This window comes from Balaenoptera borealis, assembly GCF_965194805.1.
Source record: "Balaenoptera borealis genome assembly, chromosome: 14".
Classification (NCBI taxonomy): Eukaryota; Metazoa; Chordata; class Mammalia; order Artiodactyla; family Balaenopteridae; genus Balaenoptera; species Balaenoptera borealis.
Genome location: NC_138875.1, coordinates 7,373,777 through 7,387,205, shown reverse-complemented (window position 1 = coordinate 7,387,205; position 13,429 = coordinate 7,373,777). Strand labels below are relative to the sequence as shown.

The 13,429-nt window shown below is 43.0% G+C and overlaps 1 protein-coding gene across 6 annotated transcripts in view; it reads left to right on the top strand.

Moving 5' to 3' along the window:
* The window catches only part of DOK6 (docking protein 6), a 396,998-nt gene that overhangs the window by 364,405 nt on the left and 19,164 nt on the right, over positions 1–13,429 (top strand). For 2 of the 6 annotated variants that reach the window (XM_082355307.1, XM_082355311.1), the window contains exon 8: positions 851–953. The exons of 1 other annotated variant lie outside the window; for it this stretch is intronic. In XM_082355307.1, the coding sequence (XP_082211433.1) occupies positions 851–953 (103 nt within the window). Of the gene's footprint in view, positions 1–850; positions 954–2,011; positions 2,384–8,825; positions 11,040–13,429 lie in introns of those variants that run through there. 3 more of the 6 variants (XM_082355308.1, XM_082355310.1, XM_082355313.1) reach the window with 3 other exon arrangements.

Here is a 13,429-nt window from a genome sequence, read left to right as displayed (position 1 = left end):
AAGGGCAAATGGGCAGTTGTCAAGGCAATAAACAGAATCTGGCATATTTTAGGACAATATAATTAGAAAATTATAAATTCTCCAAGAATATTTATTCAAGCACGTTACTATTTTAAATCTATCTTTAAGTGCATATACTTCTGATTAAAATAATGTATGGGAATTGAAGAAAATTTGGGGAAAGAAAAGAGAACTAAGAATAAAGTGAGAAATGAGAATAAAATAAAATGTTTAAAAGCATCTCCCAGAGACTATCATGTTGGTATTTAGGTATAAAGATATGTGCAGCCTTTTTGTTTAGTTTGATTTTTTTACTCAGTGCATCTTTAATACTTTTTTTTTTTTAATACTTTTTAATCAGCCTTTTCCTTAACAATATGTCATGGGCATTCTCCCACATCATTAATATCCTTGTACATCATCATTTAGAATAGCTATATGATATGCTAAGCAGTAGATCTATAGTTTAATCGATACAACCAACTCCCACTGTCAAACATTTAGACTGTTTCCTGTTTGTGTTTTTTGGTTTGGTTTTTTATTTTGCTATTAAACACCAAATTATTTTTCTTGTGATGAGAACCTTTAACATCTACTCTCTCAGCAACTCACCACTATACAATCCAGTATTGTTGACCATGGTCACCATGCTGTACATCACATCCCCACAACTTATTTATCTTAGAGCTGGAACCCAAAGTACCTCTTAAGCTTCCTGAGAAAATCTTAAGCCAAGATTTTTCATATTCACAAATTGTTCTGCCATCTCACATATTAAATAACACAGACTGCCAACTGGTGTTGGTGTTATGAGTGTCATAAATTTTCTCTAACTCTGACTTTGGTGCAGGGTATCTACCAAAGGGAGTAACTGCAAAGTTGGATAAAAATAAAGAATGGAGAAGTTTAGCAACACGGGGAGGGTCAAAATACACTTCTGCTCAGAAAGGAAGGTGAGTCCTTACATCCTGGAAGCACTTCAGGGAAGCACTTCAGAACAAGTTCTATTTCATATCCTTTTACTACCAAAATGGAGGCGTTTGGTAGAGCAATTTCTCACTCATTTAACGATTCTTATGATTAAGTGCCATCAAGAAGTCAGAACTTGGACAGCACATAAAGAGACACAGCTCCTGCACTTGTGGTTTATAATCTAAGGGAGGCATATATGCTGGTGAGACATTAAACTCATCACCAGAGAAAGTATTTTCACCTCAGAGGAGGAAAGTTCATGAGCACTTAGATGGTGGCTTTATTTCACCTGTTATGTCCTTTTGGGGAGGATGAAGGTGGGAGTATGAAGGCCATTGAAAGGTTTTCACGGAAGAAATGAGTGATGAGAAGTAATGATCCGAGAAATAAGACTACTGATGAAATAATCCATGCAAAATAAAATAGACATGGCCCTTTTTAAATACACATAGCCACATGCAAAATAGGCAGTGCCATAATTTCGACTGAACTTGTTTCTACAGTTTAATAATCTTCTTCCAGTATTCCAGGAAACCATAACACTGTTACGATACCTCTCATACACACGGGGAGGAAAAAAGAAGAAACCCAAATAGGCCACAGTATTTCCAAATAGATCTTCTCCCAAACAAATTCTGATCTAACATGAAGCACATACGTGATAACGTTTGAGAACTGTCAATTAACGAGCAATACACATTTTCCTGAAGCTTTGACCAAAGGCTCACAGGCTTAACTGAAACGTCTTAGGGTGCAAACATACGAATAAACTCTGAAGAAAAGTCATTAATTGTATCTGTCCTTTCAAACAAGTGTTTCATTTTATTATTAAGGGAAGAGATATTATAATAATTTCACTTAATTATTATTTGTTTTTTGAAACTCAGTTTATGTTTTGTGGGTGTGTGTACTAAAAAAAAAAAGGTTGTGTACTTTACTGCTTGCTTTTCCGTCAAGATTTCTTGGATGTATTTCAAAGTTTTAGATTGAAATTTGCATTATATCACTTAACTGTCTTTCTTATCTGGGATTTTTTTAGTTCTCTAACCTAGTAAAGCCCTAATCAAAGAGAATTACTTGGGGCTTCCCTGGTGACGCAGTGGTTAAGAATCCGCCTGCCAATGCAGGGGACACGGGTTCGATTCCTGGTCTCAGAAGATCCCACATGCCGTGGAGCAACTAACTAAGCCCCTGTGCCACAACTATCGAAGCCCGCGCCCGTGCTCCGCAACAAGAGAAGCCACCACAATGAGAAGTCCGCGCACCGCAACGAAGAATAGCCCCCGCTCACCGCAACTAGAGAAAGCCCGCACACGGCCAAAAATAAATTTTAAAAAAATTTTTAAAAAACTAAAAAACAAAATTACTTGTTCTATTATAATTAGTATAATAAATTATATATTTAATGGTATCCACACAGTTTAGAAAATTAGTTTTATTTTTATCTTCTTAGATGGTCTTGCTGCCTATAAATTCTTATTGGAAGGCAGCTGAAATATAAAAATTGTCAGGAGCACACTGCTAATTCTATTTGGACTTGTGCTGTATGTTCAATTTTAGCCCGTTCCAACTGTTAATATTGTAAAAGGTCAAATACTCAATGTAATGCACTGTTTAGTATCTGCACTAAATGCCAGATTAATCCCAGTGTAATTAACGAGTTTACCCTATATTTATTAAGCAGGAAAACAGGATTATTTCCCTCAGAACCCATGAACCTAGCAGAATGATAAGAAACATAAATTTTGCAGCTGCTGCCCTGACTAGAAACTAGCTATAGAGCCCAAATACATTCCTTTTTGGTGAGACCCAGAATTACAGTATAAAATCCCATTTATCAATCACTGTAGTCCCATTATCATCAACCTTAAGGATCAGTATTTTACAAGGCAGGCTAGGTAATTGGAGATTCATACCACTAGGCAGGTTATTATATAACATTATTATGCTAAGTGACAAGGTCATTCAGAAATCGATTGCATGCAGATTGGCTTTGATGTCTCTACAAATTTCTAAAACATAAACACTAGCCATTCAAGTTCATCATAGGTTCAAAGGGAAAAGGGAACCAATATTGGATTCGCATCAAGCTTTAGGCAGAGCTGGTCAGGAGGGGCTGGTGGGTATGTTATGAGCGTCCTCCATCCTAGTTTCTCATCTTCAAAAAAGTGCCAAGCCACATGCTTTTATCAGCAGCTTACTGACGGTGGCCACTGTCACTCCCAATCACAACTGGCTGAAATTTAAGGGAACTTAGAAATTATGTGGGCCAGCAGTTCTTAAAGTGCGGTCCCCAAGTCAGCAGGATCAGCGTTATCAGGGAACCTGTTAGAAATGCAAATTCCAGACCTACTGGAAATCAGAAATTCTAGGGGTGGAGCCCAGGAGTCCGTGTTGAGGAAACCCTTTGGGTGATTCTGATGAACGCTTAAATTCCAAGCAACTCTGCCCCATTTTGCTCCATTTTATGAGTGACAAGACAGTAAAGTCGGAAGGAACCTCAGATCTCCTGACTTCCCTAAGAATATCCTATACCGCTCATACAGATGATTGCATTTTTTTTAGTGGCAGAGTTGGACTTCACTTGGGGAGTTAAATGGGGGAAGGGGGACTTAGAAAGAGCTTTGTCATTAGACAGCTGATATTCCAGAAGCCACGAAGCAGAGCCCAGAGGACAGCCAGGGTGCAGCGTGAGGAAGCAGACACACAACCAGGAGTTCGGCAATCTGGGTTGCAGACCTCACACGCACCTGGACCGGTCCTAGCAGGGCCACACCAGCCCCCAGGTTGTTTCTCCGAGCACCAAGTGGGAATAATACCTGCCCTCTTACTTCCCAGTGCCGTTTTCAGAATTAAAATAAGTAATTACATGTGAAACTATCTGAAGCCTGAAAGCAGCATATAAACATGTCACTACTTTGAGCGAGCATGCGGCCCGCGGCCGGGAGGGTATAACCCGGAAGGGAGGCACCGCCGCAGAGAGTTGGGGGAGTGAAGGGAGGGACCCCCAGGAGAAAGGAAGGGACAGACCGTGGCCTACAGCTGGGTGACCTTGACAAAACCCGCAAAGCACGACGATAAAAATACGGGGGCCGGCAATCAGAAACCAGTACCAACCACATAGAGAAGTGAAAGAGGCGGCTGGGTGAGGGGCTCCTGGTCCCAGCGCTGCAGTTCAACAACGACAAGTGTGTATTTTTAAGGCTACACTGGCCCTGAAGAGGGGGGAGGGAATGGGAGGGGACAAAAAGTGGCGCTGTGGTAAACGAAGCAAAATCCCTTTGCGGGGACGCGGCCAGCAAGGCGAGTGGCCGGACAGCGGGAGGTGCAGCGTAGGCGGGGCTGGGTTTTAGTTTCTCTTCTCTAATCTGCAATCATCGCAGGCAAGTCTGAAAGTCCGACCCCCGTAAGAACGCAAGTGGACGTGAGCTGGCCTCCCTGTGCCCAGGCGCTGCGACCAGAACGGAGATGTGCTCCGTGCAAATCACAGGCCTCGGGGCACCTGGGGAAGCCTAGCTGAGGCAGCAGGAAATAAAAGCACCAGGAGGGAGGGAGGGAGGGAGGCCACAGCGGCAGGTGAGATCTCAGGCCCCCAGGGGAAACCGCCACAGAGAGAAAGCCACGCCTTAGCCCGGGGTTGAAGGAAGATGGGAAGATGAACTTTACTTTTGTTCATCTTCATATTGTCTGGTCTCACTCACTACAACAAACATGCATTCCTTCTGTAATTGGAAACACATCAAAGAAAAAAATTTTAATAAAAGAACAATACTATATTATGGAGTTCTGTGCTAAAATTAGCATCAAAGCCATTAACTGGGGCTAGGAATAAGGTCTGAGGCATCACAGGGTTCATATGATTAGTGCTGCAGCTCTTTCTATATTAAAACGTAAGAATACAGTTACAGGAGTAAGTCATTTAAATAAAAACAAATGAAGTTGACAGACGACATAAAACTTTGTCATCATCACATTTTAAAATTCTGTATGTATGTATTTTAGGTTGAACTCCATGAAATTTCTGATATTTTACAGTTTGTGACCTAAAAACAACTATTATAGGGTTCGATCTTATCTTTCTATTTGGATAGATAGATAGATAGATAGGTCATGTAACTTGAGACTTTTCAAGATTTGGTTAAAATTCTTTTTTGGTTTCACTGTCAGTTTCATTGATTAAATATATTTGCATGAAAAATAATCTCCACAGTTGTAAACTTATACAACTGTACTTTCTAGCCTACATTTTATGTCCTCTAGGATTTATGAAAAATGCTAATTTCTATGCAAATGATTATGGTATCCGAAAATAAAACACTGTGACTTAAGGAGCACAGCCAAATACCTTGATATTAATAGCACTTTTAAAAACAGATCAAACATCTTAATTTGTATCCTCCATCTAGTGATAATTTTTAAAACATAAAACAAGCTCCTGAATCTGTTAGAAGCCCCACCGCAATCCCACTGCTCCTAATCTGTGCTGCTGAAGAATCAAATTCCAGAAGTGAAAGGCCTGCGGCATTGCCAGGCCCCTTTCCAATCTGATGTGCAGGACATCGAATGACCGCAGCTGCTCCTATCTTTCTCTCTGCCAACAGCATTGACCATTTTCCATCTCCAGTGCAATGTGTTCCTCTTCCAAAAAACAGGAACTGTGCATAATAAAATTGTGGCCACACATATTATAATTAGACCCATTCCCCATGAGCAAATTAATGAATTAACTCCACAGCCTTAAAGCAGATTTGCAGTGAATAGATGATGTTTTGTGACCAGAAAGGTTGGAGATTTGTTGTTCTGGGGTATCTTTTTCCACGGTCATAAACATAAACAGCTAATATGTATGGAACATTTACAGGAGTAAGCGCTGTGCAGAGAACTTCACATGTGTTACCTTGTTTAAAATACTTTCTACTTAGCCTAAAACATGAGGTAGATATTATTACCCGCCCCGCTTGAAAAATGCAAAACCTGGGGCCTTTAAGTGTCTTCCAATTAAGGGCAAACAGGATTTAAATCCAGATCAGTCGACATGCAAATCCTGGACTCGGTCTGAGAACTTGTCCACATTGGAGGAGGTCAGCTTTGTAGCTGCTGGTTTAGAAACCGTTCCTGACCTTTGAATGCTATGCCAGGAGGACCGGGGAGGGGCAGAGAAGGCCAGGGCCACAGCAGAGGCCCTCAGCAAGAGCTGCAGGATCACGTCGCAGCAGAAGTTACAGCTGCGCCCACCAGGACACTCCTGAAGAAAACCCCAGAGGGAGAGCGTTCTGCATTCGGCACAGTATTCACGGAGGAGAGCAGAATTCTCACACGTCCCTGGTGCCCATGGGGTAGTCAGCAGACTCACAGCTTCGACAAACACCAAAGGATGTGCAAATTAAACCTTTAAAAGTGTTACATTTTAACTGTTGCTGCATAGTAGGTTCTCGTTCTTTGACTATGAGCCCAACTCATCTACTTCCTTCTTTTTCTTTCATGAAATGCCTTATACAATTCCATTCAGTGAATGTCTGGAACTGATCATCGGTGATCACTACTGCTGATCATTCCAGATGTGTTCCATCTTTATTAAGTGAAAAAGCTTCATTTTTCTTCTTAAGTAAGAAATAAGAGGGGCTTCCCTGGTGGCACAGTGGATAGGAATCTGCCTGCCAATGCAGGGGACACGGGTTCGATCCCTGCTCCAGGAGGATCCCACATGCCGCAGAGCAACTGAGCCCGTGCACCACAACTACTGAGCCTGCGCTCTAGAGCCCACGAGCCACAACTACTGAAGCCCGCGTGCCACAACTACTGAAGCCCGTGTGCCACAACTACTGAAGCCCGCATGCCACAACTACTGAAGCTCGTGCACCTAGAGCCCGTGCTCCGCAACAAGAGAAGCCACCTCAATGAGAAGCCCGCGCGCACACCACAACGAAGAGTAGCCCCCCGCTCACCGCAACTAGAGAAAGCCCGCACGCAGCAACGAAGACCCAACACAGCCAAAAATAAATAAATAAGTTTTTTTAAAAAAAAAGAAATAAAACAATAATAAAAATGGTCCTTAAGGATCTTAGGCCCTAAAATCAATCACTCCAGAATTTACTGATGCTGTCATAACCAAATACCATAGACTGAGTGGCTTAAGCAAGAGAAATTTATTTTCTCACAATTCTGGAGGCTGGAAGTCCAAGGTCAGGGCATCAGCATGGTCAGATATTGGGGAGAGCTTTCTTCCTGGCTTGCAAATGGCTGCCCTCTTGCTGTGAGCTCACATACCTTTCCTCAGTGAGTGTGGAAAGAAAGAGCTCTCCTCTCTCTCTTCTTCTTCTTATAAAGTCACCAATGCTCACTGATTAGGACCTCACCCTTATGACCTCATTTAACTTAATTACATCCTAAAAGCCTTATCTCCAAGTCATTCACATTGAGGATTAGAGCTTCAACAAGTGAATCTGGGGGGGACACAGTTCAGTCCACAGCAGTCCTGCAACCGCTGAGTTCAGTCCAGGATCCCAACCATCCCAGGCTAGATGCACCATGAGAATTCTGCCTCTGGTCCACACCAATGTCGGCATCTCAGGGAAACTCAGCGGGTACCCTCACCTCAATTATGAGTTCTAAATCCAGACCGAAGCAAGAGCATACTTAAGCTAAGAAAGGCTGCCAAAATCAGAATTCTGAGGTTTGGAGCTTTTTTAGAGAACTGAGAACTCAGAAAGAGTCCTTGGAATCCAAAATCAAACACCATCTACAGCCCTCCCCCACAAATACCTACCGAAGACCCCCCCTTCAAGCTGAGAACCGATGAACCATGAGGACCCTGGAGCCTCCTGAACCCTGAAATGCCGTCACAATACGGAGCATTTCCAGCCTGTGAACTGGCCATTTTTGCAGCTATGGCTTTCCCAGACCCGCTGTAGTTTGTGGAGCCACTTCCAACAGAGTTCCCTGTACCCCAGGGCATCTCAAGCAGGAGGGACGTGCTCCGAGACCGGAACTTAGTTACAGTGGACACCCCGGTGCATGCATCCATCAGGGCGCAGGCAGAGAAGCAGAGGCAGTGGGAGAGACACATGGAGACAATGCAAGGCATCGGCTTATGTACTTCTGGGGGCTCACTGGACAAGTTCAAGATCACAGGCGGGGACTCCAGGACAGGACGTGAAGCTGCCGCCCACAGGCAGCACTGCTCCTGCGCCAGGAAACCCTCAGTGCTGTTCTTTCACCTGAGGGACTCAGCCCCACCCCGGTTCTCTGGGATCATCTCCCTACTTCTGGACTCTAAGCACACCTATGAAACACCTCAGAGCAGCACCTCAGTTAGTGTCTGATTAAAACCGGGTCTGTGGCCCAGCCAGGTTCACACAGGAAAGACCCCCCAGCCTGCAGGCGTCCCCGCCGCCCTAGAGAGGGCTGTCGGGCACCACGGCGTAACCCCCAGTGAAATCTGCGTGTAGTTCTCTACTGCGAGGGCTTCATGAAACAATGCATGTAAAAAATACTAAAAAGAAAAGTTTTACACACATATAAGAGAGTCTTGGTTTTACCACTGTTGGTATCAGAGAATGTCTGCCTGTTATTCTAAAAGCAAAAAAAATATTCTTACAAGTACACAGGGGCATCAGGCAGTACCATCTCACCAGGAACGAACTCTTGCATCTCTGCTACTCTTGTTGACTTCCGTGTGTTTCTTAATTTCAGCCAGTGTCACTCAATCTAATCTGTATCGTTATCTTAGTCTTGGGAGAATAGCCATCTACTTCAGCGTGTACTTTTCTCAATGAGTGAAGAGTACGCATGAAGTGAAGAGAAAAGTCTAGACAAAAACATCCCACTGATGCAGATTTCCACACTGTCTACAGCGTACCTGCTGCTCCTCAGACCAGCGGGCAGCTCCTCGCCATCCTGGCATCCCGGCTGTGAGACCGTGTGAGCCGTCCCTTCCCCAGGAGCTCCGCAGCTTGTCCAAGACCAGTTTTCATTCCAGTGCATCCCGTATATCCAGAGACTGAACGGGATTTCAGACAGTGATCTTAACCACCAGCTGTGTCCCACACGCATCCCCACACTAAGCTCCCAAGTCTCAAGTACCTGAATGGACAAAAATTATTGTGCTTTGTAGTTTCTGCCACGAAGGAAAACACATATAATATTTTTAAAATATAGCATATATACATATATTATTTATATATAGATATATAGATATATATATGCAGACTTAAAGAATCTATCTAAAGTTGTGATTGTCAGTAGAATGCAAAAGGCAGAATACATGTGTAATGATGCAAGTCATTGATGAGTTTTTCCCAACAGTACACACTTCAACACACACCAAGCAATAAGGGAGCTAGCTGCCTCTGTGCATGGATTAGCTCCACCGGGCACAGGTTCGCACAGACAATGAAGATTAGGAGGGATGTTAAACCTTCGATTTACTGTTTTTATATCCTGTCTCTTTCCACTTATTTAAAAATACAGCTGCAATATGTAAACACTGCCAGAACCTATTGTTATTAAAGTAAAAAGGCAAACCATTCAGAAGTTTGTACATATCAGAATAACAATCATCAGCCATTCATTTTCTATACAATCACGTTTTTTTTTCAATAGACTCATGTGTCAACCATCATGTGAAAATTACACATAGTGGTTAAGATGCTTGAGGATAGTGAGGCAAGTCGGTAATTGAAAGTCATCAATAAGACAGAGCGTATTTGATTGTCAACTGGCTTCTCAAAACCCCCCGCACCACACTTCCTGTGCAGGCCACGTTTCTCTGCTTTCCGTCCCACGTTCTAACAACAGTAACAGGATATTCTAAAATACACTAAGACTGCATCTTCTCGGTTCAGTTTAACTGTCTGTCACAGGAGACAAAAAGAAACTATCTTAACAAAAGAACTCTGATGAGAGATATAATCACCAGTTAATCATCCCCTGAATGTTAACCATCACAGCTTGTAAGCTATTTACCCTGTAATCTCTTTATTTTCTATCTTTAAAGTACCCTATAGCGGTATAGCAATCGTCTCTAGAGCAATTTTAAAGGGCAGCAAATCTTCCAGCACAGTCTTCCATATTCAGAATTAAAACATGCTTCACTGTTTTTAACAAAGGCTCTAACAGAATGAAAGCTTCATTCTAAAACCGCAGAAATCATTCATCTTCTCTGCGTTGTGTTTGTCCTAAAATGTTTCTTTCTTCCCTGTGACAATCAAATGAACGCTGTGATTTTTTTCTCCATTTTATTTTTATGTTGACAGCATGCTATTGTTAAAAAAAAATCATCTGAAGAAGAGACTCTCCCCATCGAAACAATAGCAGCAACAAAAATCTATATGCCTTATAAGAAATAATTTGGATAATTCTCAGGTGACTGGACTGTCTTTACTGGAAATTAATTTTGATTAATAAGTATATCCATCCTATGAATTTGAGTGGTAAGAGAACTGCTTCCCTAATTTTCTGTTCTCTAGTAAGAATTCCAGAATGTCCGTATTCATTCTTTCTTTCTCACATATCATGGAGTTATTCAGCTCTCTCTATGAAACTGTCCTATTGGTCACTATCATGAAATTATTTCATTAAGATATGATGTGTATTTCAGATAATGAAGAATTAATGAAACTTAGCAGAGTCTTACTAAATAATAAGTCATTGTAAAAATCCAACAAAAACTGGAAGTCACTGCCATTATCATGAGAATCACTAAATATCACTCTTTATTAACATTGTCAAGAACTGTGGACAGTCTAAAATGTCACCCCACATGCCAGCTAGCCAGTCAGCCTGCCGCAGTTTCGTGGATGCTGGCAGAAGACAAGAGACCCCTGGATCAGAGACTAAGGACCTTTTATTACTCACAGCAAGAGCACTGGCCAGAGTACCAGCATTTATGCTGGTTTCCTGAGTCCCATTTCTTAAAGGGAGATGAAGAGAGGGTCGGGTGACACCCACATATGAAGTAGGCTGTGTTACAGGAGAGGAACCACAAGCCCCAGTATTTTATGGTGGGTGATTATCCAGCCTGAACTTTGTCCCTGAGGGAGACATTATCCTTACTGCATGGGACATAGCAAATCTTCCCTCTTCTCCAGAGGGAGACATTATCCTTACTGCATGGGACACAGCAAATCTTCCCTCTTCTCCAGAGGGAGACACTCGCTCCGTTTTTCAGAAGAAGGCCATCCGTGCCTTTGCTCACAAAACATGCAGAGATGCAAGAGGCTCATGGAGGATCGTCTACCAACAAACTTTCACTTTCCTCATTTTTTCACTAAACTCGCATCTGTTCAGATCTTTTAAAACCTTTTAAATTGGTACATTTGTTGGGGTCAGTATATTATAATGAAGCTAAAAATAATCATTTCCTTATTCTCCTATATACCTATAGCATACATTTGACAATCACATTTAGCCTTACATTATTATTAAAATTCTCATTTTAAAAAGGGATTGTCATTTCCCTATCAGCCAGGACCAAGCGACATCATTAAATTATTTTGATTCAACAAAATAATTATTGACCATCAAAGACGTGCGAGGCAATCGATGAGATATCGGTCCTTCTCTCTATCTTCTATCTGCACAGAGTGAGCTGCTGCATGCATTTTTCATAGTTTTATTCATTAATATTTATTGAGTGCCTGCTGTGAGCCTGGCATTTTACAAGGCTCCAAAGACAAAGGTAAATAAGCTTCCTTTCCTCAAGTTCAGGGTGAAAGCTCACAGAAGAGACACCAAGGTGAAGCGTTAAGAGATGAGCAAGAGGTATACAGGAGGTGCTAAGAAAGTGCAGCAGAGGGCTTCCCTGGTGGCGCAGTGGTTGAGAATCTGCCTGTCATTGCAGGCAACACGGGTTCAAGCCCTGGTCCAGGAAGATCCCACATGCCGCGGAGCAACTAAGCCCGTGCGCCACAACTACTGAGCCTGCGCTCCAGAGCCCACGAGCCACAACTAATGAGCCCAGGTGCTACAACTACTGAAACCCGTGCACGTAGAGCCTGGGCTCCACAACAAGAGAAGCCACCGCAATGAGAAGCCCGCGCACTGCAACGAAGAGTAGCCCCCGCTCACCGCAACTAGAGAAAGCCCGCGCGCAGCAACAAAGACCCAACGCAGCCAAAAATAAATAAAAATGAAAAAAAAGCGCAGCAGACTCAGGCTGGGTGAGATGGTGCAGAGGACTGTGTCAGGCTTCCAAGATGAATTCTTCAAGAAAAACAGGAATTAGCCTGAAAGAGCTGAGCACAAAGGAGTGTGAGGGTGGACATTCCAAGCAGAGAAAGAAGCCCATGCCACGGGTCAGGGAGCCTCTTTAGCTGGGAACCATGTGTCCTTTAGAAAGAGGCCGTGAAAGCAGACGTGGAGGTGGAGATTGGAAAAACCTGAAGCTGGAGAAGTGAGCACAGTTCAAATCAGAGTCCTTAGGGGCAGTTCGAATGTATTTATACACATACATATAGGAAAGAGTTTAAGGGTAACAATGTGGTTAAAAGGAAGCCCTGGAGGATTTGTCTTGAAACTTGTAAGCAAAGCAATGTTTTTACATGGATTTTTACTGGAGAGGAGTGGAACTGACGGATTTTGTACATGAGGGTCGAGTAAAGAATACCCAAATCATACCCTTGTCACCACCATTGAGAACCTTAAGTACTTAAGTACCATGCGGGAGAGTTTGCATTTACCCTGAACAGGTGTGGAGCGGGGCGGACACCACTGGTCAGGAAGACCAGTTGGCTGGCTATGGCCTTAATAAGCCTGATGAGAAATTTAGGGCAGAGGTAGGGAGCATAAAGAAAATAAGTGGATTCAAGAGGTTTTGGGGGCTTCCCTGGTGGCGCAGTGGTTAGGAATCTGCCTGCTAATGCAGGGGACACGGGTCCGAGCCCTGGTTCAGGAGGATCCCACATGCTGCAGAGCAGCTAGGCCCGTGCGCCACAACTACTGAGGCTGCGCTCTAGAGCCGGTGCTCCAAGATGAGAGAGGCCACCGCAATGAGAGGCCCGCGCACGGCAATGAAGAGTAGCCTCTGCTCACCGCAACTAAAAAGAAAGCCCACGCACAGCAACGAAGACCCAATGCAGCCAAAAATAAATAAATTAAAAAAAAAAAAAGAAATGTATTTCCAATAAATACACTTACGTTGAACATAAGGACATACACACTTATGTTTTTTTAATTTCCAATTAAAAAAAAAAAAAAAGGTTTTGAAGAGGTAGAACCTGCAGGACTTAGTGGCTGATGGCAGGAGGGGAGATGACAGCAAAGCATGGAGACCAGGATGGCTCCCAGTTCTCCGACCTGGGCTGGGTTGATGGGTGCCATTCACTGAAATAGTAAGTACCGGAGGACAGGAAATCGGGCCGGGAAGAATGGTGGGTTCAGTGTTGAAATACCACCTGTCAGTAATGAACAAGTTTTTGTTTTCTGGCCATGCTCCCCTGTTTAATTGATGAATGCCAAG